Source organism: Malus domestica, chromosome 12, assembly GCF_042453785.1.
Source record: "Malus domestica chromosome 12, GDT2T_hap1".
Classification (NCBI taxonomy): Eukaryota; Viridiplantae; Streptophyta; class Magnoliopsida; order Rosales; family Rosaceae; genus Malus; species Malus domestica.
The window spans coordinates 14772883-14797989 of NC_091672.1; the positions used below are offsets into that span (position 1 = coordinate 14772883).

Consider the following 25107-nt stretch of genomic DNA (forward strand, 5'->3'; position numbering starts at 1 on the left):
AAGAGACAGAAGAGTATTACCAATTGCTACTAGAGTACAAAGACATCTTTGCTTGGACCTGTAAGGAAATGCCCTGCCTTGACCCTGTCATCGCTGTGCATCATCTTGCAGTTAAGCCTAGAACGCGACCGATAAAGCACACTCAAAGGCGATATCAATTGGAGCTCATCCCACAAATTGAGTTTGAGATTGACAAGCTAATCGAAGCAGGCTTCATTTGAGATGTGCAATACCCTAAGTGGATTTCCAACATTGTCATCATCCTTAAGAAATCTGGACAAATACGTGTTTGCGTAGACTTTCAGGACCTCAACGATGCTTGCCTGAAGGACGACTTCCCCTTGCCAATCATCGAAATCATGGTGGATGCAACCACCAGCCATGAAGCACTGTCATTTATGGACGGCTTTTCTGGATACAATCAAATTCACATGGCTTTCGAAGACGAGGAACTAATAGCCTTCCGCATCCAAAAAGTATATACTGCTACAAGGTGATGCTCTTTGGTCTAAAAAAAAGCTTGAGTTACATATCAACGGGCAATGCAGAAAATCTTCAATGACAGGCTACACAAAAACGTAGAATGTTACGTAGACGATGTGGTGGTCAAGATAAAGAAAATATCAGATCACTTGAAGGATTTGTAAATACTGTTTGAAAGGTTGCGAAAATACAACTTTAAGATGAACCCATTAAAGTGCGCATTTGGCATCACCTCTGGAAAGTTCCTCGGCTTTATTGTTAAGCACCGTGGCATTAAAGTGGACCAATCAAAGATCAAGGCCATTCAAAGCATGCCTGAACCAAGAAACTTGCACGAGCTAAAGAGTCTACAAGGACGACTAACCTTTATTAAGCGTTTCATCTCCAACCTTGCAGGGTGTTGTCAACCGTTCAGTCGACTCATGAAGAAGAATGTTCGGTTCGTATGGGACGAAGCATGCCATAATGCTTTTGAAAGCATAAAAAAGTATTTATCAAGTCCACCTGTCCTGGGGGTGCCTATGCCTGGAAAACCGCTCATATTGTACATCGCCACTCAGGAAATTTCAGTTTGAGCACTCTTGGCACAAGAGAATGAATCCCAGAAAGAATGAGCGCCCTACTACCTCAGCCAAACTTTCACAGGTGTTGAGTTGAACTACTCCCCAATAGAAAAGATATGTCTCGCCTTGGTGTTCGCCATCCAAAAGCTCAGGCATTACATGCATGCTGACACCATCCATCTGGTTGCTAAGGATGACCCGGTCAAATACGTCATGTCCAAACTTGTTTTGACAAAGCGACTAGCTAAATGGGCGTTGCTTCTTAATCAATATGAGATCATCTACATCCCAGCTAAAGCTGTCAAGAGATAAGCGTTAGCAGACTTCCTCGCCGATCATCCAATCCTAGCTGATTGGAAAGTCTCAAACGACTTGCCTGACGGTGAGGTGTTCTACATCGACATCTTCCCGACATGGACGATGTTCTTCAACGGATCCGCACGAGCAGATGGAGCGGGGGCAGGAGTAGTATTCATGTCGCCACAAAGGCAAATACTACCTTACTCTTTCCAACTAAGTGAACTATGCTCCAACAACATTGCTGAGTACCAAACACTGATCATCAGGCTCCAAATGGTGATCAACATGGAAATCATATCCCTTGAGGTATATGGCGAATCCAAGCTCATAATCAATCAACTTTTAACTGAATATGAAGTGAGGAAAGATGATCTCGTCTCATACTTCCAGCTAGCAACTCAGTTACTACAAAAGTTTGCCACCCTAGGCTCGAGTATGACACTAGAAGAAGACGAAGCTGTAGACGTGCCAGTTTGCCAAAGATGGGTGATCCCACTCATTACTAAAATGATATTGGATGATACAAACGTCACTCGGTACTTCTAGTCGACGCTGAAGAGTGGAGACAGTCGTTGATCGACTACTTGAAACATGGAAAGCTTTCAGATGACCTTAGATATCACTTTGAAATACGTCGACGAGCACCTCGCTTCCTCTACTACAAAGAAACACTCTACCGACGCTCTTTTGAATGAGTATTTTTGAGATGCCTAGGCAAGGAAGAAGCCAATCAAGCCATGGAAGAAGCACACTCAGGTGTATGCAGAGCGCATCAGTCTAGACCAAAGCTACATTTTCAGCTCAAAATGATGGGTTACTATTGGCCAAGCATGGTGAAAGATTACCTAGAACATGCCAAAAGGTGTCAAGCCTGCCAATTCCACGCCAACTTCATACATCAACTGCTTGAACCATTACACCCTACAGCTGCCTCATGGCCATTCGATGCATGGGGATTGGATGTTGTAGGACCAATTATGCCAAAGTCATATGCAGGAAAAGCTTACATCCTAGCAGCAACAGATTACTTCTCCAAGTGGGCTGAAGCCATACCTCTAAAGGAAGTCAAGAAGGAAACTGTCGTACGTTTCATCAAGGAATATATCATCCACTGATATGGTGTGCCTCGCTACATCATCACTGACAACGAAAAACAATTCTCCAACCGACTCATGGACGAGCTCTGCGAGAAATACAAGTTCAAGCAGCACAAGTCTTCCATATATCATGCTCCGGCCAACGGTATTTCAGAAGCATTCAACAAAACATTGTGCAACCTCCTAAAGAAGGTGATCAACCAAACAAAAAGAGACTGACACGAAAGAATAAGTGAAGCACTTTGGGCATATAGGACAACACATAGGACACCTACCCAAGCTACGCTTTATTCTCTCGTATATGGCGTGGAAGTTGTTCTACTTCTCGAGAGTCAAATCCCCTCACTAAGGATAGCCATACAAGAAGGCTTGACTGACAAAGAAAATGCAAAGTTACGCTTTCAAGAGCTGGAAGCGCTGGATGAGAGAAAGCTCGAACCTTAGCAACATTTGGAGTGTTATCAAGCACGACTCTCCAAGGCCTTCAGCAAGAAAGTCCGCCCTCGTTCTTTTCAAATGGGATATCTCGTCCTTACATTGCGTAGGCCTATCATCATAACTCACAAAACAAAAAGCAAGTTCACATCAAAGTGGGATAGACTTTATGTAATACAAGAAGTCTACACTAATGGTGCATACTTAATCATGGCAGAAGACGGCTTGAAAATCAGCCCTATCAATGGCAGATTCTTGAAGCGCTACTACTCCTAAAACAAACGGACCATGCTCCTGGCCCGCAAGAGCATAAACTGCGCATGGCACAAAAAAAATCCAAAAAAAAAATGTATTTGAACTACGTCATGACTTGATCCCTCCTCAACCGAGGGTATGTAGGCAACTTGAAACTTCAAAATTTCAAGTACAGTCACATCATCAATAAAAACACAAACACTTTGAAGAATAAAGAGCAAATTCAAAATGTGAATACTTTATTTCTTTAAAATGAAGGATTTGGCTACAAAACTTTATTACAATGATCAACAGCAAACAAGGCTTAAGGAAGACATTACTAGAGAGCTATGTCTCTAAAACTACGCAAACGATCCTCAAGCAGGCCTTCCAAAGTCTTCAAAGTTTCATTGTCAGTGAGAGACAAGGTGGGCAACTTCATAGCCATGCTTTTCTCTTGCTCTAGGCATGACATTTCCTTATAGTACTGAGAAATTGTAGCTTCCTGCTAAAACACCTTCAAGTTATGATGCTTCGATTCCCAACTGCTCTCGCTCCCGCTCCAACTCTTCTAGATGAACTCGTACGGAAGCTAAAGAGGTCCCTGTAACTTGATAATCGTCCAAAACAGCTTGCTGAAAAGACCGGACTTAGGTAATTGATAAATCCATTGCCGCAAGTTGTTGAGAACTAACATCTGGACTTAACTTCTTCAAGGAAATAACACGCAAGGAAGAATACTTAATCTGGACCCTCAAGGGCGAGGAATCAACGTTAAGGTTGTCAATCGTAGAAACAAGTTTCGACAAATCCTCCTTAAGCAATGCAAGGTCTTCCCATGGGCACTTTGAAATCCTCTCCTCAATTTGGCTTTTGACATCCATGGTCGCATTAAGTTTGATGCAATGGATAAGTTACTCAGTACCACGAAGGTTCGGCCCTCTTAAAGAGACCTCAGAGCTAGCTGGCAAAGGTGTTGGATGCATGACGGGCCTTTGCATACCCTCACCTACACGTGGAAAACTAGGGCAACTTGGCGGATTCGAAACGGGCTTTGCACCAACGGATTCCCAATCTCCCCGTTGTAGGTAAATTACCTTTAAATAACATCTCCATATAAGAATGAATGCATGTGTTCGCCAAATCAAAAGAACAAGAAGGCCCAGCCTAAACAAGACAAAGAAAGATGTTAGAAATCAAAGCTAAAACAATGAAAGCAAAGTAAGTCACAAGAAAGAAATGAATATGTACATCTTTATCAAGTGACACACGACCACCAAATTGAGAAAGCCTAAACGCTTCTTTCTTCTTATGACAAAAATTGACGTCGCTATCAGCCTGAGCACCTTCAAGTGGTCGCTTCTTTATAATTTGTTGACACTGCTACAAAACAAATCCATCTTTGTATGAATCAACTTCATCATCCGCCTCTTCATAAGCATCCGGATGTAGAGAAGACGAGCACGGGCGCTGAGGAACTAAAACCACAGGTCCATATTGCAAAGGAACTGCACTCACATAATCAAGCGATACTAGCTGCGTAGGAATCACATAACAACCATCTCTCGGAGCATCATTACGTAAGTAAGAAGAATTGGTACTGATGCGAAAATTAACTTAACACACAAATTTAACCCTCTTTTGACAATTGCAGTATAAGTATAAGTAGGGATCGTTCTGGACTGGGGATTAGGAGGGCTTGCTAATAACCTCTAAACTGACTCAAAAACATAAAACTAAACTTAAAAACACTTAACAAGACTCAAAAGACTCAAAGCAAACTTAAAATACTCAACACAGCTTAAAACAACCAAATAAACTTGAAATAGACACTAGGAATGACTTTGGATGAAAATTGACTTTTACTTGAATCAAAACACTTAAAAACACAAACTAAAATAGATTTGAAACACTTTGAAACAAGAAACTAAAAGGGGGGTTTTGATTTGGATGAAGTTGAAACAAACAAACAAGTACGAAAAATTAGACAGATTGTAAAATAAATTTGAGAAATAAGATGATGGATGGGATAGCTAGAGGCTTTTTCTCCACACATGACATGTATGCAAATAATTTGATTTCCAGTTACTACTTCATTGAATTATGAACGACAATACTCCAAATTAACCGTGACATCACTAGTTAACTCTCAGATTTTCCTTGTTTTATTGGATTGGATGACATCATTCGACAACCCAAAACATTCTTCTAAAGTTCCCTACATGACATCATAATAGAGATACAATCAAAGATCATTACGTTTAATGAAAATCATAAGCATTGACAAAGCACTTGCAACTATGACATCATGTCACTCACGCTAGGAATTGAACTTAACGCGATTGTTTATAAGCGACCTTCACTACATGTGAATATAAGTTTGTAACGATTATGTGAAACTTCCTTAACAACGACGTCGTTTAAAGTTAATTAAAGAATAAGGGATCTTGGCTCTATTATCCCTGTTACAAAGTCATCAATAAAATAGGGGCGGTGCTATTCAAATGTCATTTTTTATCTCTTACATTTTTACGTTAATTTTTTTTATTGTTTTTAATTCATTTGATCCAATGGTCGAAAATTGAAAATAGTGTAAAAGATTAAAAAAACAGTGTGTAAAATTCAATGTTTACTCACAATGTGAACTAAACACATAACCATAGCTCAATGGTGCACGGTTATGCATATTTTGACGTGATGCCATAAATATATTTACGGTCACGAATGTTATTATAATTATTGTTGTGAATTACGAAATTTCTGTAGCATGATCATATTTATATTACTGCTCATCATGCATGCTACATTGGTGTTTGAACTCGCCCGAGTCAGGGCCAGGCTTCACGTGTATGTTCACATCCCACCAACACGCTCACTTTGGATCCATTGTAGGTGCTAGTCCTGACCTAGATTGCTATATGCAATTAGGACTCATATGTGAAGCTCATAGCGCCAGTCTTCACGTACTTGAGCGTAAATCATACTACACCCAGTCTTGTTTATGTTAGAATACCTCTGCATGAACTTGTGTGTCAGCATACATCAATAAGCACCTGATAGTATATGTTCGTTTATTCAAGATATGGTGATTTCTGGAAGTTAAATGTTTTATATGTGAAATATTGTGACGTATTGCATTCTTGAGATTTTGTTGGCTATGGTAAGTATTTTCATACTATATGCAGTATGTTATATTTGGAAACTATACTTGTTTTACAATGAAAGTTATTACATTTTCGAAAAGGTTTTACAAAACTTTATTTTTTAGGCCCACTAACCCTTGTTTTTCGCCGCTCCAGGTTTGAGCTTAGTTTTCATGTCGACGAGGATTTTTGGCAAATCTTGGTATAGATGATTATCTTCAATGGTATAATTCTTATCCTACTTTTACTGTATTTTACTTATACTCTAACATTACGTGTGAATTGGGTTCAATCCCGCTCACGTGTGCACTCTTACATTTAGACACCTTTAGGTTTAAATTTATTCACATTTTCCACATCACTACGCTTTATGACTTCGTCACCTTTCTGCAGTCGGCCAGCACAGCTCAATTCGGAGTCCGGGTGGACCTTTTGGGTCGGGGTGCTTCATGATTAGAATCATATTTTGATCAATGCACTAAAACACCCGAATTTCAAGTCAGTTCATTTATAAAACTTATATTGCACAATCCTCATATTAAAATTTAAATGTTATATTTAACTGATTTAACTATGTAAAATAAAATAAAAACTCCGGACTACGGACTGCAATGATGTTTCTATCCGAAAAATTGGAAGGATTCCCAGGTACAACACTACAAAACACATCCTTGAATGCATAAAAACCAAGGGAGTCTTAATGAAGCACTCCTAATACTATTCAAATTTAATCTTAAGGACACTTCAATGTGAAAAGTCATTAATGGACCAAACTCTTTTCTTTATTTACTCTTATGCTATTATATCATTATTGTAGTGGGGTCCACAATGATTTAGAGATTTTGTCTAGTAAAAATACATTATTTTGCATGATACTATACCACTTATGTTACTTTTCATCTTTTGCTAATCTGCTGCAACTCTTCATGCTTTCGTCATGTTGTCGATGTTGTGTAGCTCTTTTTCTATCAAATTGTTTCAGTATTGTTCATCTCCTTCTACTAGTTCTGCCTCTTTTTATCTATCTTCTTCTTTTACCTTGTAAGACATATTTGATGTTTTTCCTATGAAATTCTTATGCTTCCATTAGGGCTGATAACGGACTTTTGTCTTGTTGTAAATATACATATGAATTTGATATTGTGAAGCATGATTTCAATTAATATATTTCTTGAGTCCTTGACCGTGATGGATTGGCCTTGGAATTTTCTTGTGTATTCTTTCATCCTATCTTTACCCGCCCTGCTCTTCTTAATCCCCCGGAGATCATCAAACTTGGGTCACGATCGGCTTCCTCCTGGACCACCGGGACTGCCCTTGTTTGGCAATATGTTTTGACCTCGGCACAATGCCACACAGGACGCTCGCTGAGCTAAAACACAAGTTTGGTCCTGTAATTTGGCTAAGAGTTGGTGCAAGAAACACCATGGTAATTCAATCTGCTAAAGCTGCCGCCAACCTTTTCAAGAACCATGACATCTCATTAGCAGGACGCCCCACGACTGAAGCAAGCCAAGTTTATGACTACCACAAAGGTTCATTAGCCCTAGCCCCTTACGGCTCACACTGGCGTGTGTTAAGGCGGTTAGTCACGGTTGACATGCTGGTGAACAAGCGCATCAATGAGACGGGTTTCGTAAGGAAAAAGTGCCTTGAAATATTGCAATTGTGGATAGAAGAGGAGGCGTCAAAACTGAAAGAAGGGCACGGAGTTCATGTGGCAAGGTTTGTGTTCCTTATGAGCTTCAACCTTCTTGGCAACCTCATGTTGTCTAAGGACTTGGTGGACCCGAATTCGAAAGAAGGGTCCGAGTTTTTTACAGCAATGACTGGAATGATGGAGTGAGGTGGCTTGATCCGCAAGGCTTGAAGAGGAAGATGACAAGGGATCTCGGAAAAGCTTTAAAAATTGCTGCTAGGTTTGTGAGGCAGCGCATGAAAGATAAGCAGCTGGGTGGAGTGAGAACTAGGGATTTCTTGGATGTGTTGCTTGAGTTTGAAGGCAACGGGTGATGAACCAGCCAAAATTTCTGGTCATGATGTCAATATTTTCATACTGGTAAGTGATGATAAGTTGTATTTATTTAATTTTTCATCCAATATAGAGTATATAATTAAATACCTTAATCAAGTCCTAATTAGCCATATGTGCTTACCATTCTATTAAGTTCATAAAATTGGTGCTAATTACTTAAAGTTTTGAATTATATTAAAGTTGGGTTGAGATCACATAAAATGTTGTATCAATGTCATACATAAAATTCTTTGACCAATCGTTCGGTTAAATATATGTTTAGTGTAATTCGGTCATAGTATGTGCTCTACATCACCCAATTATAATTTAGAACTTCTTAAAGTCATCCAAATACATGTAACAAACGTGTAGGGAGCTGTTACATTGATGCTGGCTTCAAAAGATTGTAGAGGATAATCCTAAATTTTGTGATGGTTTGTCGATTTGAGGAAAGCACAATGTCTAAATTGGAAATAGTAGTTTGCATCTTATAATGAGTATTTTAAGTTATGGAGAGGTTAAGGACTTTCCTACAAATACCTTAAATGTTGGGAAATATGCTCAAGTTTTAGCACATTACTTACAAAAGTCCTAACATATATATATTTTTAAAGACTTGACATTGAAAAACAACTACTCTCATATGAAGTATAATTTCATAAGATGGACTGTGCACACCATTAAAGATAGTCAACCTAGTAATGGATCCAATTATTAAAGGTTAGACTAAAGAGTAAGTTGATCATCGAGGAGAATGAGGCTAAAGCCAACATAACTAATGGATTAGCCGGGCAGAAACCTAACTTAGTTGATTCGAGATCCTATGGTCTAAGTTCAATAGGCAAACTGGTTGGGCATGATTTAAAGAAGTTAACACATTATATACCTCATTCCTATGATGGAAGAAAGGTGTTGTAGTTTTAGGTGTATATTTATACTTAATGACATTGACATCTTATAATAAATAAGAGGAGTAAAGCAGACTATTCTTAATCAATAGTCACCTATGTGAGAGTAGAAGTGAGATCGCTTCTATAAGAATGAGATGGCTAAATTCTCTAAAGGTTTTATGAATCTGGGATTTTTCCAAGACCAAAATGAACACAATCTTATGAACCATTATATATTAGGATAAAAGATGTGTATTGGTTATTGTCTTAGTTTACCATACATGGTGAACAGTTCAATGTCTCCTATACACACTACTTCACTAGTAAATCCGATAAGTATTCATCAGGGTAGGTTCAAGTTCAAAAGATATATTTCCCGATGCATCTCTTGTTCACCTGTGTTCTCATATTCTTCTAATTTTTCATTCATGTAGGAGATTGTTGGAACTTATATATTATAATTATTATAATATTTTATTATAAAATATATATGAAAAATAAGAGTCAATTAAGTGTTAAAAGTTATGTATCAAAGGGTGCCGTAAGGGGAGCAATCCCCTTTAGTGATGTGTCTGTTGAAGTGTATTACTTAATTACCTAAAACCCAAAAAGATACATCTCCGAGGCATACGGTATATTGGGTTCTATAAATGCTTAAGAACTATTGTCTTTAAAAAAAAAATAAAGAAAGAAAAAGTAGAGTTTTCTCCGATGTCTTTTTATCATTGTTAGTCAAATTTTGAATCGTGACTTGAGAATACGGAATATATAAGGTTCTGCTTCGACTTTAAATTATAGATTGTTGAATCTTGAGAGACGGACGCCTACCAAACTACTAGCACAAAATAGGGATGAAATTCTATTTTTAGGACATTGCATTTATGTAAGCCTCAATCTCCAAATTCGTTGTATTTCTTACTTTCTCTCTAGTTGTTTATATTAACCTTGTGCACAATTAATGTTATGATTTGCTTGATGACTATTATCATTAAAATTCTTTTATTATTTTCATATTTTCTTATATTGCATTCTTGAAACGATACTTTGCTTTGTCACACATATTTGGATTTAGATGCACCAAACGGCTTAATCTTTCTGTTCAAAAGTGGCCACAGAATTCGTAGACTTATACTTCTGTTGAACAGGAAATATTTCTGGCTTGCTCGGAAACGACGAGCAGCACAATAGAATGGGCACTGACCGAGCTGCTATGCAACCCGGAGAAATTAATCAAGGCCAAAGCTGAGCTCACTCAAGTGATAGGTCCAAGCTGCAGAAAGGTTGAGGAGGGTGACATTGAAAAGCTTCCATAATTGCAGGGTATAATTAAAGAAACACTGAGATTGCATCCACCAATCCCATTCCTAATACCAAGAAAGGCTATGGAGGAAACCAAATTCATGGACTACTTTATACCCAAAAACACGCTAGTTTTTGTGAATGCTTATGCAATCGGAAGAGAACCCCGACGTGTGGGATGATGAGCCGGCATTGTTTAAGCCGGAGAGGTTCATAGGCACGAAATGGGACTGTAAGGGTCAACATTTTGAGTTCATTCCATTTGGAAGTGGAAGAAGAGTTTGTGCAGGGTTGCCACTAGCTCATAGAATGTTGCATCTCACTTTGGGGATGTTCCTTCACCAATTTGACTGGGAACTTGGTGGAGATGTTACTAGAGGCAACATTGATTGGAAGGACAAGTTAGGGATAACAATGAGGAAGTCTGAGCGTCACTCAACACTTGGTCAAATGGTGTGGCGGGCCATAGCTTACGAACGTTTTTTTTTTCCTTTTCCTTAACGAACGATATTATCTACAATAAAAGATGGAGGATGGAATAAGCCTCACAATGGGCTAGCAATAATGAGGTTTAAGTTCGCATTTAGCGAGAATCGAACCTAATACGTCTTACTTACAAGTAAAGAAGAATATCGTTAGACCATAGTACTAGTGGCAAATTATTCAATCGTATTTGTTAAAAATAATGATGTGACCAGTGATAAGTTACCGTCTTACCTATAAAAAAAAAATCAAGTTCAAAGTGATCTCACATGTGTACAAATGAAGAAAAAATGTCACATTACTTGCATAACTAATTATATATTATCTCAAGGACTATCTTGAGAAAATGATTTCTGCACTATCGTTTTATGTTTCTGCACTCTTTTGTTTTTGTTAACTGGGTTGTCCTTGTCCTTAATGACCAAATGCGTTCTCAAAGTCCAAGGGATATATCCAATTATATGTTGCCATTTCAAGATCACCTGTTGGTAGATGTATAACAAAACTTCAAAGTTCAAACCTCTAAAGTAATTGTGTTATTTTTGACATAATCTAATAACAATACAATGGTTGGAAAGAATGTTGCCTTTACACCACAACATGGGTTCGAACTCCGTCGGCTCCCTAATCTAACATCTAATCTAATAAGTCTATCATTTGACAAAAAAATAACAATACAAATTCTAAAAACTGAGTAAAATATTTACATCACAGCTAAGAACAGATCGTAATAAATTCAATAATACTCATTATTACCATAACTAAACACTAATCCAACGGCTAATATTTTTAGACTTTCCCTTAAGATCTATCTAAAAATTGACAGAAAACTTTGCCCACTCTGCTCACGAGAATACAAATGCAAATAAAGTTTCCTTCATGCTTTGCACTTGCACACAATACTGCTGATTTTTAGAGACAAAAACGTTACAATGCTTCATTTCTTCAACTTAAGCGAGTGGAGTTTTCTTGTATGTTTGATCATCTTCTTTTCACCAGCTCTACTCTTCTTGATCCGCCGGAGATCATCGAAATTGGGTCCCCATCGGCTTCCTCCGGACCAAAAGGATGGCCTGTACTCGGCAACATGCTCGACCTCGGCACAATGCCACACAGGACTCTCACTGACCTAGGACACAAGTTTGGCCCTGTAATTTGGCTCACACTTGGTGTGAGAAACATTGTCAATTCAATCTGCCAAGGCAGCTGCAGACCTTTTCAAGAACCATGACCTCTCATTTGAAGAGCGCACAATAAACGAAACCGCAAGAGTTTATGACTACCTCAAAGGCTCACTGAGCTCCGTACGGCACACATTGGCGCGTGATGAGGCGGTTAGTGACAGTGGAGATGGTGGCAAACAAACGCATCAACGAGACTGCTTTCATACGAAGAAAGTGCATAGACAACATGCAGTTGTGCGTTGAAGAGGAAGCCTCCAAAGTCGAAGAAGGGCGTGGCGTTCACGTGGCGCGTTTCGTGTTTCTTATGACTTTCAACCTTCTTGGCAACCTCATGTTGTCTAGGGACTTGGTGGATACGAATTCGGAAGAAGGGTTGGAGTTTTTAAGGAAATGAAAGGACTGATGGAATGGAACGGGAATGCCAACGTGGTAGATTTCTTTCCATGGCTGAGGTGGCTTGATCCGCAAGGCTTGAAGAGGAAGATGAAAAGGGAGCTTGGAAAAGCTATACAAATTGCCTCTAAGTTTTTCAAGGAACGCATCCAAGAGAGGGACGTAGGTGGAGAGAAAACTATGGACTTCTTGGATGTGTTGCTTGAATTTGAAGGAGACGGAATTGACAAACCGGCTAAAATTTCTGATCATGATCTCATTATTTTCATACTGGTAAGTTCTCTTTTTAGCCCTTAAACCTTCAAATTTCTTTAAAATGCTGTACTATTCATTAGGTTGATTCTTGTGTTAACGTGTGATCCAGATTCACAGTTTTGCAATATACATACTCGTCTATCTCGCAAGAGAACTGTAATTACCCTTCACATTTCACTTCTCAAGCCTGAATACAAACAACAACAACAACAACAACAAAGCCTTTTCCCACTAAGTGGGGTCGGCTATATGAATCCTAGAACGCCATTGCGCTCGGTTTTGTGTCATGTCCTCCGTTAGATCCAAGTACTCTAAGTCTTTTCTTAGGGTCTCTTCCAAAGTTTTCCTAGGTCTTCCTCTACCCCTTTGGCCCTGAACCTCTGTCCCGTAGTCACATATTCGAACCGGAGCGTCAGTAGGCCTTCTTTGCACATGTCCAAACCACCGTAACCGATTTTCTCTCATCTTTCCTTCAATTTCGGCTACTCCTACTTTACCTCGGATATCCTCATTCCCAATCTTATCTTTTCTCGTGTGCCCACACATCCCACGAAGCATCCTCATCTCCGCTACACCCATTTTGTGTACGTGTTGATGCTTCACCGCCCAACATTCTGTGCCATACAGCATCGCTAGCCTTATTTACGTCCTATAAAAATTTTCCTTGAGCTTCAGTGGCCTACGACGGTCCCACAACACGCCGGATGCACTCTTCCACTTCATCCATCTAGCTTGTATTCTATGGTTGAGATCTCCATCTAATTCTCCGTTCTTTTGCAAGATAGATCCTAGGTAGCGAAAACGGTCGCTTTTTGTGATCTTGGCTAGATTGCTCCGGTCATTAGTGTAGATAAGTATATAAATGGATAGAGACAGGAAAGCAAACACAAGATGTACGTGGTTCACCCAGATTGGCTACGTCCACGGAATATAGGAGTTCTCATTAATTGCGAAGGGTTTACACAAGTACATAAGTTCAAGCTCTCCTTTAGTGAGTACAAGTGAATGATTTAATACAAATGACATTAGGAAATATTGTGGGAGAATGATATCGTAATCACGAAACTTCTAAGTACCGAAGTGTGGTATCGTCTTCACTTACCTTATCTGTCTCATAGGTAGATGTGGCATCTTCTCTGGAAGTACTCTTTCTCCATCCAGGGGTGGTATCTTTAACTGGTGGAGATGCACAAGGTAATGTATCAATTTCACTTGAAGCTTACTTGTAGTTTCAGGCTTGGTCAAGCGCGATACAAACCATGTAGTAGGAGTCCCCCAAGTCGCCGAGCTAGGGGATCTGCTGAAAGAGATGACAGACAAGGTAAGCAATCAGAGCTCCAAGCAATCAGTCCCAGACCAGAAGTTTGATTTCAAGTTCCGGCTGATTGTTCTCATTCTCCCTATCTTGCAGGCAGCATGAAGGATAAAGAGAAGAAAAATGAGAAGAGATGATATGAGATACTTTTGCTTTTGAAGAAGTAACTTTCCACAGGCTTATTCTTGAACTGGGCTGGAGGGTTTTCTGGTTTCCTCCAGAGTATAAGGCCGACTAAAGAATTTGAGGGTCAAAACAAGTCCATCAAATCTCGAGTACGTTCGACCCTGCTGATATGGGATACTTTTGCTTTTGACAAAGTAGTGGATGTATCGGCACGTGTGCTGTCACGCTTGTCTCCACATGCTTCCTTGTATCCTTCTCACTTGCCCTATCTGTTCCTCAGGCAGATGCGGTATCTTCCCTGGAAGCATAAGATGTTGAAGATGAGTACTCGAGAGCAATGCCAGGTAAGTAATCAAGTAAGGGGTTCCAGACAGTCAGTTCCTAACTGGAAGCTTGATTCCAAGTGCTGACTGATTGCTCTCTTTCTCCTTGTCTTGTAGGTAAGAACAAGGCCAAAGGAAAAGACAGGGAAAAAGCATGATATGGGATACTCTTGCTTTTAACCCTGATGATATGAGATATTCTTGCTCTAGTATAGCTTGTTTGCAGAGATATTATCGGGGGGAAAGAAAGCTGAATATTTCGAAAGGTTTCGTTTGGAGTGCCCTCTCAGATATGAGGAAGGGTTGAGCATTTTTGCAAGTTTGCCTGTCCGTTACCATGCTTGGTCATAGCACGGTAGTGGGAGCTGCCAGCTTCACATGTTTTAACTCTGTCAGAGCACTTTGAAAAAGTGGTCTGTGGTATCTGGAAAGCTGATTTTGCGTGTGAAGATTACAGACAAGCTTTATCCAAGGAGGTCTGGCTCTCGAAGTTGAGAAAGTGGTCCCTCTTCGGTTTTCGAACAAGCAATCCTGTCGGGGATCTGGCTCTCGAGATTCGGAGAACGATGCCTCTTCGATTTTTGAGAAAGCAATCCTGCTGGGGGTCTGGCTCTCGAGATTCGGAGAGCGGTGTCTCTTCGATTTTTGAGAAAGTAATCATGTTGGGAGTCTGGCTCTCGAGATTCGGAGGGCGGTGCCGCTTAGATTTTGGAGCAAGCAATCTTGTTGGGAGTGTTTTCTCGAATGTGGGTAAAGATTGGGCATGTTTGCTAGTCTACCTTGCCACGGAGCATAGAGGTTGACACACAGGGACTTTCCAATTATCCAGCAGTGGTACTGTTCATTTACCCTTGTGGGTAATAATATGGTAGCTAGACCTTCAAAATTTATGTGTCTAAACTTTGTTAGTGCTGTTTCTTTGCTATTCTTTTACCCTTCTTGGTCAGAGCGATGTAGTGGGAGCTGCAAGTGTCACGTGTCTCAACTTTGTCAGAGAACTTTGTCAAAGTTATCTGTGGTACCCATGAGCTAATGTTGCGTGTGCAAAGTGGGTGATTGAACAGTAAGATTCATATGCTTTCTACTTCACCAGAAATCTTCGACAGAATGCCCGTAATTTCCGAAAAGCTGAGTGTCCGTGTGATAGGTGCTGACAAGGCTGAAAAAGTAGGTGCCTCTTTGATTTCTGATATTGGCCCTCGTGGTCTCTGAGTAGCCCAGCTTTTGAAAAAGCAAGCGCCTCTTCGATTTCTGAGATCGGCCTTCGTGGTCTTTGAGCAGCCCAGCTTTTGAGAAAGCAAACGCCTCTTCGATTTCTGAGATCAACCCTCGTGGGCTCTGAGCAACCCAGCTTCTGAGAAAGCAAACGCCTCTTCGATTTCTGAGCAGGCGCCTCTTCGATTTCTGAAACTCCGTCGAGTGCAGATTTTTATAGAGGCTGGCATTAAGTTCCAAAGCACACTTGAATCTCCACCAGTAGAAGCTCCATTCTTGCACTTCTAAGATCTTGATTTGTCCGACCTGTTCTCTCTTCAACACCTTTGAAAATGTCTGGCCCCTCCGACCGTCGTTTTGACTTGAACCTTGTTGAAGAGGCAGCCACGCCTTCTCCAGACAACATATGGCGCCCATCCTTTGTCTCCCCTACTGGTCCTCTTACCGTTGGGGATTCCGTGATGAAGAATGATATGACCGCTGCGGTGGTGGCCAGGAACCTTCTCACTCCCAAAGATAACAAACTACTTTCCAAACGGTCTGATGAGTTGGCTGTTAAGGATTCTCTGGCTCTCAGTGTTCAGTGTGTAGGTTCTGTGTCTAATATGGCCCAACGCCTATTTGCTCGAACCCGCCAAGTTGAATCATTGGCGGCTGAAGTGATGAGTCTCAAATAGGAGATTAGAGGGCTCAAGCATGAGAATAAACAGTTGCACCGGCTCGCACATGACTATGCTACAAACATGAAGAGGAAGCTTGACTAGATGAAGGAATCTGATGGTCAGGTTTTACTTGATCATCAGAGGTTTGTGAGTTTGTTCCAAAGGCATTTATTGCCTTCGTCTTCTTGGGCTGTACCGCGTAATGAAGCTCCAAATGATCAACCTCTGATGCCTCCTCCTTCTAGGGTTCTGTCCAGTACTGAGGCTCCGAATAATCCCCCTCCGGTGCCTTCTCTTTCTGGGGCTCTACCGACTGCTGAGACTTCTCCTAAGCAACCTTTGTGAAGGCTCCCTCTTGTTTGTTTATTTTGACTCATGTATATGTACATATTTGTAACTTATCGAGGATATCGATAAATAAGCTTTGCTTCATTTCAACGTATTGTGTTAAATACACCAAAGCCTTCTTCGCTAAGTTCTTTGAATTTTTCTTTTGTTGAAGCTTGTATGTTGAAGCTTTGTGAGTGGAGCATGTAGGTTGAGGTAGTATTCCCTTAATTTCCCGAGTGAGGAAAACTTCTCGGTTGGAAACTTGGAAAATCCAAGTCATTGAGTGGGGTCGGCTATATGAATCTTAGAACGCCATTGTGCTCGGTCATGTGTCATGTCCTCTGTTAGATCCAAGTACTCTAAGTCTTTTCTTAGAGTCTCTTCCAAAGTTTTCCTAGGTCTTCCTCTACCCCTTCGGCCCTGAACCTCTGTCTCATAGTCGCATCTTCTAATCGGAGCGTCAGTAGGCCTTCTTTGCACATGTCCAAACCACCGTAACCGATTTTCTCTCATCTTTCCTTCAATTTCGGCTACTCCTACTTTACCCCGGATATCCTTATTCCTAATCTTATCCTTTCTCGTGTGCCCACACATCCAACGAAGCATCCTCATCTCCGCTACACCCATTTTGTGTACGTGTTGATGCTTCACCGCCCAACATTCTGTGCCATACAGCATCGCTAGCCTTGTTGCCGTCCTATAAAATTTTCCCTTGAGCTTTAGTGGCATATGGCGATCACACAACACGCCGGATGCACTCTTCCACTTCATCCATCCAGCTTGTATTCTATGGTTGAGATCTCCATCTAATTCTCTGTTCTTTTGCAAGATAAATCCTAGGTAACGAAAACGGTCGCTCTTTGGTATTTCTTGATCTCCGATCCTCACCCCTAACTCGTTTTGGCCTCCATTTGCACTGAACTTGCACTCCATATATTCTGTCTTTGATCTACTTAGGCGAAGACCTTTAGATTCCAACACTTCTCTCCAAAGGTTAAGCTTTGCATTTACCTCTTCCTGAGTTTCATCTATCAACACTATATCGTCTGCGAAAAGCATACACCAAGGAATATCATCTTGGATATGTCTTGTTAACTCATCCATTACCAACGCAAAAAGGTAAGGACTTAAGGATGAGCCTTGATGTAATCCTACAGTTATGGGAAAGCTTTCGGTTTGTCCTTCATGAGTTCTTACGGCAGTCTTTGCTCCTTCATACATATCCTTTATAGCTTGGATATATGCTACTCGTACTCCTTTCTTCTCTAAAATCCTCCAAAGAATGTCTCTTGGGACCCTATCATACGCTTTTTCCAAATCTATAAAGACCATGTGTAAATCCTTTTTCCCATCTCTATATCTTTCCATCAATGGTTGAGCGCCCTGGCATGCACTCGAATTGGTTGTCCGAAACCCGTGTCTCTTGCCTCAATCTATGCTCAATGACTCTCTCCCAGAGCTTCATTGTATGACTCATTAGCTTAATACCCCTGTAGTTCATGCAATTTTGTACGTCGCCCTTATTCTTGTAGATAGGCACCAAAGTGCTCGTTCGCCACTCATTTGGCATCTTTTTCGTTTTCAAAATCCTATTGAAAAGGTCAGTGAGCCATGTTATACCTGTCTCTCCCAAAACTTTCCACACTTCGATCGGTATATCGTCTGGGCCTACTGCTTTTCTATGCTTCATCTTCTTCAAAGCTACAACTATTTCTTCCTTCCTGATTCGACGATAAAAGGAGTAGTTTCTACACTCTTCTGAGTTACTCAACTCCCCTAAAGAAGCACTCCTTTCATGTCCTTCATTGAAAAGATTATGACAATAACCTCTCCATCTGTCTTTGACCGCGTTCTCTGTAGCAAGAACCTTTCCATCCTCATCCTTGATGCACCTCACTTGGTTTAGGTCCCTTGTCTTCTTTTCCCTTGCTCTAGCTAGTTTATAGATATCCAACTCTCCTTCTTTGGTATCTAGTCGCTTATACATATCGTCATAAGCCGCTAACTTAGCTTCTCTCACAGCTTTCTTCGCCACTTGCTTCGCTTTTCTATACCTTTCACCATTTTCATCGGTCCTATCCTTGTATAAGGCTTTACAACATTCCTTCTTAGCCTTCACCTTTGTTTGTACCTCCTCATTCCATCACCAAGATTCCTTTTGGTGTGGAGCAAAGCCCTTGGACTCTCCTAATACCTTTTTTGCTACTTTTCGGATACAACTAGTCATGGAATCCCACCTTTGGCTAGCTTCCCCCTCTCTATCCCACACACACTGGGTGATTACTTTCTCTTTGAAAATTGCTTGTTTTTCTTCTTTTAGATTCCACCATCTAGTCCTTGGGCACTTTCAAGTCTTGTTCTTTTTTCTCACTCTTTTGATATGTACATCCATCACCAACAAGCGATGTTGATTAGCCAAGCTCTCTCCCGGTATAACTTTGCAATCCTTACAAGTTATACGATCCCCTTTCCTCATTAGAAGAAAATCTATTTGTGTTTTTGACGACCCATTCTTGTAGGTGATCACATGTTCTTCTCTCTTCTTAAAGAAGGTGTTGGCTAAGAAAAGATCATATGCCATTGCAAAATCCAAGATAGCTTCCCCATCCTCGTTTCTCTCCCCAAAACCATGGCCACCATGAAAACCTCCATAGTTGCCTGTCTCCCTGCCCACGTGTCCATTTAAATCTCCTCCTATAAATAACTTCTCCGTCTGAGCAATTCCTTGCACCAAGTCTCCAAGGTCTTCCCAAAATTTCTCCTTCGAACTCGTATCCAACCCTACTTGAGGTGCGTACACACTAATCACATTGATAAGTTCTTGTCCTATTACAATCTTGATTGCCATGATTCTATCTCCTACCCTCTTGACATCTACAACATCTTGTGTCAAGGTCTTGTCCACGATGATGCCAACACCGTTTCTCGTTCTATTTGTGCCCGAATACCAAAGTTTAAACCCTGAGTTTTCTAGATCCTTTGCCTTACGACCAACCCACTTAGTTTCTTGTAGGCACATAATATTTATCCTTCTCCTCACCATAACTTCCACTACTTCCATAGATTTTCCCGTTAAGGTTCCTATATTCCACGTTCCTAAACGCATTCTGCTCTCTTGAACTCTACCCTTCTGTCCTAGCTTCTTCACCCTCCCCCGTCTAATAGGATCAAAGTACTTCTTTTGTGTGTTCCGTGTAAAGTTGATAGGAGCATATGCTCCCAAACAACTTTGAGTGGAGTCGTTCGAAAAGAAGTTTCTATGGCCCCCTTGCTCATTTAACACTGCATCCGGGTGCCGATGGAGATACAGCGACCCTTGCTCATTTATCACTGTGCTCGGGCCACACAGCGCGCCACTTACGGGTGACGCCCTAGCTTTAGCACGATTTCGTTCTGGATTCATTTTCATAAGGATTCGACGTAACCCTGGAGTGTCGGCTGTCGACTACCTGACGCCCTCCCCCTCCTCCTTTATCCTGGCTTGGGACCGGCAATGTGAGATAAACTTACATAGGCAGAGTTACTTCTCAAGCCTGAATAGTGAACAAATTTAAAATGTGTGGTCCGGTGCAGGAAATATTTCGGGCTGGTTTGGAAACAACAAGCAGCACCACAGAATGGGCATTGACCGAGCTGTTATGCAACCCAGCAACACTAATTGAGGCGAAAGCCGAGCTCACTCAAGTAATATGTCCGAGCAGAAAGATTGAAGAGAGTGATATTGACAATCTTCCATACTTGCAGGGCATAATCAACGAAACGCTAAGATTGCATCCACCAATTCCATTCCTAGTACCAAGAAAGGCAATGCATGACACCAGTTTCATGGGGTACTTTGCACCCAAAGACACACAAGTGTTTGTGAATGCTTATGCAATTGGAAGAGATCGAGATGTGTGGCGTGAAGAGCCGATGTCGTCTAAGCCCGAGAGGTTCGTAGTGTTAGGAGTCTGTGACAGATGGCATAATTCTGTTGGTTCTGTTGGTAATAGTTGGATGAGAGTTAGTTGGGTGGGTTGTTTGTTAGAACTTACTACATATAACGAATTGTAAAGGAAGTTGAGATATGAATGAAATTGTGAATGTTCTCTGTACTCTCTCTGTGCAATCTCTCGAAGACGTAGCTAGGTCTTAACACGTCGGCTCAAAGACTGATTATAAGGGGCAGAATTATGAGTTGATTCCATTTGGAGCTGGGAGAAGAATGTGTGCAGGTATTCCTCTGGCTCATAGAATGCTGCATCTTACATTGGGGATGTTGCTTCAACGATTTGATTGGTCACTTGACGCAAATGTTACTAGAGAAACTATGGATTGGAAGGACAAGTTGGGGATAACAATGACAAAATCTGAGCCATTGCTAGCAGTGCCTTAGGAAGTTGGGGATGCAAATGTTACTAGAGAAACTATGATTGATGCTAGACAACAATTTGGTGTTCTTGAATGAGTGATCTTAATCGACTTGTTTAATATTGAAATATCATACCGAATGTCAAACGTATTCATTGAATAATGTGACAGTGTTTCACTAATTCAAATTACGTAAAATACTTACACAAGCATTGCCCCACCTAATTTGTAAACAAATTTGGTGAATGAATTTGATGATTCAAACGATAATGCTAATAGTATTGTATTATGTCAAATTGTTGCTCAACTATGTGCTACAAACAACGTTGTATTACAAAATGTGTGAAAGCTGTAAGTTTTTTTTTTTTTTTTTTTTTTTTTGGGGGGGCGGGGAGTCTTAAAGAAGTAAGTTCTATGGCATTATTGAAGAATCATTGTGTAGAAAAAGATCAATTGATTGATCAGGCATGGTTTTTGATTAAAAATTTACATAAGAAAAAGTTAATCATCTAGAATTTTCCCCAAACAATAGGGACGACGTGATCAACACATAGACAATTTCTGACCTTTGATACATATGAAGAACATAATTCATTAATACTATTACCAAAAGAGGAGTGATTTCCGCCTTTTCACCTCTTTGACTCCCCTTTTTTTGTGTCATTAGATTGAATAGATCAAATGAGAATCAATTGATAAAATTAGGAGTGCAGGAGGTCAAAAGGGAGTGTGGCAATCATTTACCCTTCCGAAAAACAGAGGACAAAAAGAGGAGAAAATAACTAAAAAGATGCAATCAATCTGATTAAATGAATGTAGCTACGGATATGTCAAAAGATCAGTGCAAATAAACCTATTCGTGATGCCACAGAGTTTCGTATTACAAGATAAGCTTTACAAGAAACTGACCATAGGCCCCCAATTCATCCAACATATGAACAAACGAAAGAATCGTTGAGTTCCAAGAAGAAGAACTAAACAGCAAAACAGAAGCGAAACGTGTTAATTTGATGTGTTAAACATCTCAAGAGTGGAGTAATTCGATTTCTGATCACTTAAAACTACTTCTTGGAAGTGTTGTCTAGTAACTCATGCTTCTCTAAACCACTTTATTGATGAACATCTCCATCTTATAGACCTGTGCAAGTCCAAAATCCGCTAATGCCATCTGCAGAATTTGTTAAGCAATTTCATCCTGCTTGAGCATATAATCATCGTATGGCCGGCTGCCACCAGCGTCTCGCATAGCCTTCCTATTAAGTTCGTCAATCATGCACATATAGTTCAGACCAATGAGAAGCTCTGTAATTGCATCTTCAGTTTTAGCCTGACTTGCAAAGTAAAGGGTCTGGACCAGAAGCACATTTGTCTTGGAAACTTCCTGCTGCTTCACAATATTGCGGTCAGAATGCCACCGTATCATGTTATGGGCGAGTGGAGCAAGCCATCCCAAGATCTGCTCCATTGCTCGATTCCACTCTCCTGCAAGGGCAGGATTATACACAGATGAGCCCATAGTTTTGGCATATGACTTTAGTCTAGCTCTCAGAGCAGCTCTTATGGTTGTGGTCAACATATTGTAAAGATTAGATCTTTCGTCAAGGCTGATCAAGTGAGGTGATGAAGCTATCTTTTCAATCAAAGCTATCACATATGCGTAATGGAGAGCTAGAGCAGCATCGCCAAGGGTAGATGGTGGAGCATTCAATAGTGTGCATTTTGAACTGAACAGGGACAGTTTAGAATAGATGCCGTGGCTGAAAGATTGAGAACCCATATGCGTGTACTTTAAGTTATCAAAATGTTTGATACCGGTACTTCTCAACCTCATAGAACCACCCATATCTGGCTTGCAGCTCTCAAGAACAGGAGAATTGCTTCCACCTGTCACACATTCTTTAAAAGACCGAACATGAGCAAACCGTTTGGGTTTTAGATGGGAATAACTTCCATGTTGGATGGATGACTGGTGATGAGCTTGCCGCTGCTTGTTTGTTATATTCTTGCCAGCATTAAGCCTCGGCTTTGTAAGAGTCCTCCCAAGAGGTCCAGAATAGAACCCACATGGATTACCATCAGATGGATGAACGGAAGAGTGCATAAGAGCAGAAAATGAATGACTGCGGGAAAGACAAACAGAATTGATAACTTCAGAGCTATCCATTCCCTCTCCCAAAGCCATTTGATTAAATCCAAAGACCAGCTTTATCCTCTCTAACATTGTAAAAAGGGATCTTGCCAAAAGTCGGACAATGTAATCATACGTTCTACTCCAAGGAGACGTATCTTGTAAAATTTTCACTTCTTGACGCCGCCACATTACCTTCTGTTGAAACTCAAGCAATTTTACCCGATTTACTTCAGGATTAGCGCGCATTCTCCTCAGAGTTTGCTCAAGCTCTGCCAGCACTTCCAGCTCCTGCGATAATTGCATTGTAGCCTCAACAAATTTCTCCATTTTCTTCACTTTCCTCTCCATTTTGCTCCACCTGTAAGCCCATCCAAGCCACTGAAAACCATTCTCGACAGGGTCCTCGAAAATTTCTTCAAAACGGTGATACACAGGGTCAGTGCACTTCTTCCCAAGCCTGACGACAGACATTGCCAGATATCCCAAATCCTCAATTATCTCATTCAGTGCAAGTTCCATCAAGTAATCATCGTTGTCAGACACAAGCCTTCTGACCCCAATCAAGTTAACAATCTCTTCCCTCAACCTAAGCATCTCATTCTCACTCACACTATTCCATAAATTAACCATCTTTAACATCAACCCCGCAACTTCAAATGCCAGAATTCCAATCACTGGCTTGTCAGCCTCCGCCAAACGACTCCATGAGAACCTCAAACTACCAATCCAGGACCCAGAGACTATCTCACCCCCCATTTAAGCACATACACCGCAAAGTGCGAAACTAACCCTAATCAGAAACCTCAGTAGATCCCTTTCCTGTCCCAAAAAAAGAAGTACAACTATATTATATTGTTAAACACAAAACAAAATCACAATTTCTTGACCCCCAAAAAACACAGAAATTTCATGGAATCAACCCTAAATCCCATAATATATCTTAGCTCAATAGTAAAACCATACACAAATATAAAACAATCATGGCTTTAACCCTTCATTTGGTTGCTTGTTAAGACATTAAATACCCAAAAATCAAATAAAGAAAGTGATAATTTCCCGGGTCCAAAACACAAGAATTACAACATTTTCTTACCAACCAAACAGCCCTCACAGATTCAAACAACAATACACTAACACAAGCATATACACTGGTACTAACGCTGTGCATACTTACAGTTACAGTAGGAAGAACACTCACCGTTTTACTCGAACAAGCTTGACATTGATCTGAAGCGCAGAATTAAACAAACATGGCTGAGCTACAGAAAGAGAGGAAGGAGGAGGAAGGTTTGAGCGTTTGGGGGTTGGAGTGGGAGGGAGTGCGTAGGTTTTGACCGTACGCTCCACCTGCGTACAAATAGCCGCGCCCGCAACGCGGAGAAAAACAGGGGAGACAAATCTTAAGTCGAAAAGAGTCCGAAACGAGTCGTAACCGGTCCAATCGAGGTGAAAAACAGGATATTACGTTGCCCCTTGTGGAATACCAATGGTCCGCTTCTTTTCATTTTTAATATTATTTTTAGGGATTTTAACAAAACACTTTTAGTACTGTTCATTTTTAACGAAAAATCACATTTATACATTTCTCTGTTACTATTCACTATACCTTTAAAAAGGGCTTTTCATTAAAAATGAAGTGTTTTTGGATTTTTCGTTAGTTTTCCTTTATTTTTATTAGAGCAATTCCACACTTAAATACTCTGTAGGCCAGAGGTAATTCAATTCCTTCAAGTGAACCGTAACTGTTTTTAGTGGACAGTAATTGCCTAAGTGCATCTGTACTTCTAAATTGAATAGCCTAGAATATTGGTATTAAAATATTACTATGATTTAGTACAAGATAATTTTATTTTTAATTTCGAATAATAATAAAATATTGGTT

The 25107-nt window shown here is 40.5% G+C and overlaps 1 protein-coding gene and 2 pseudogenes across 1 annotated transcript; 2 read left to right on the top strand and 1 right to left on the bottom strand.

Moving 5' to 3' along the window:
- Positions 1-7443: 7443 nt before the first annotated feature.
- On the top strand, positions 7444-10959 carry LOC139187532 (cytochrome P450 76A2-like; annotated as a pseudogene).
- Positions 10960-11873: 914 nt separating this feature from the next.
- Positions 11874-21353, top strand: LOC103442957 (cytochrome P450 76A2-like; annotated as a pseudogene).
- A 569-nt stretch (positions 21354-21922) lies between these two features.
- On the bottom strand, positions 21923-24678 carry LOC103442689 (protein PSK SIMULATOR 1-like). The gene is made up of 2 exons (XM_008381506.4): positions 24424-24678; positions 21923-24044 (listed from the first exon to the last, which is right to left on the bottom strand). Exon 2 carries the CDS (start codon positions 23979-23981, stop codon positions 22275-22277), a length of 1707 nt encoding a protein of 568 aa, XP_008379728.3. The 5' UTR covers positions 23982-24044; positions 24424-24678; the 3' UTR covers positions 21923-22274.
- Between the last annotated feature and the right edge of the window lie 429 nt (positions 24679-25107).

Coding starts and splice junctions, on each gene's coding strand:
- LOC103442689 (XM_008381506.4), bottom strand. CDS start 23,981: ATGGGGGGTGAGATAGTCTCTGGGTCCTGGATTGGTAGTTTGAGGTTC.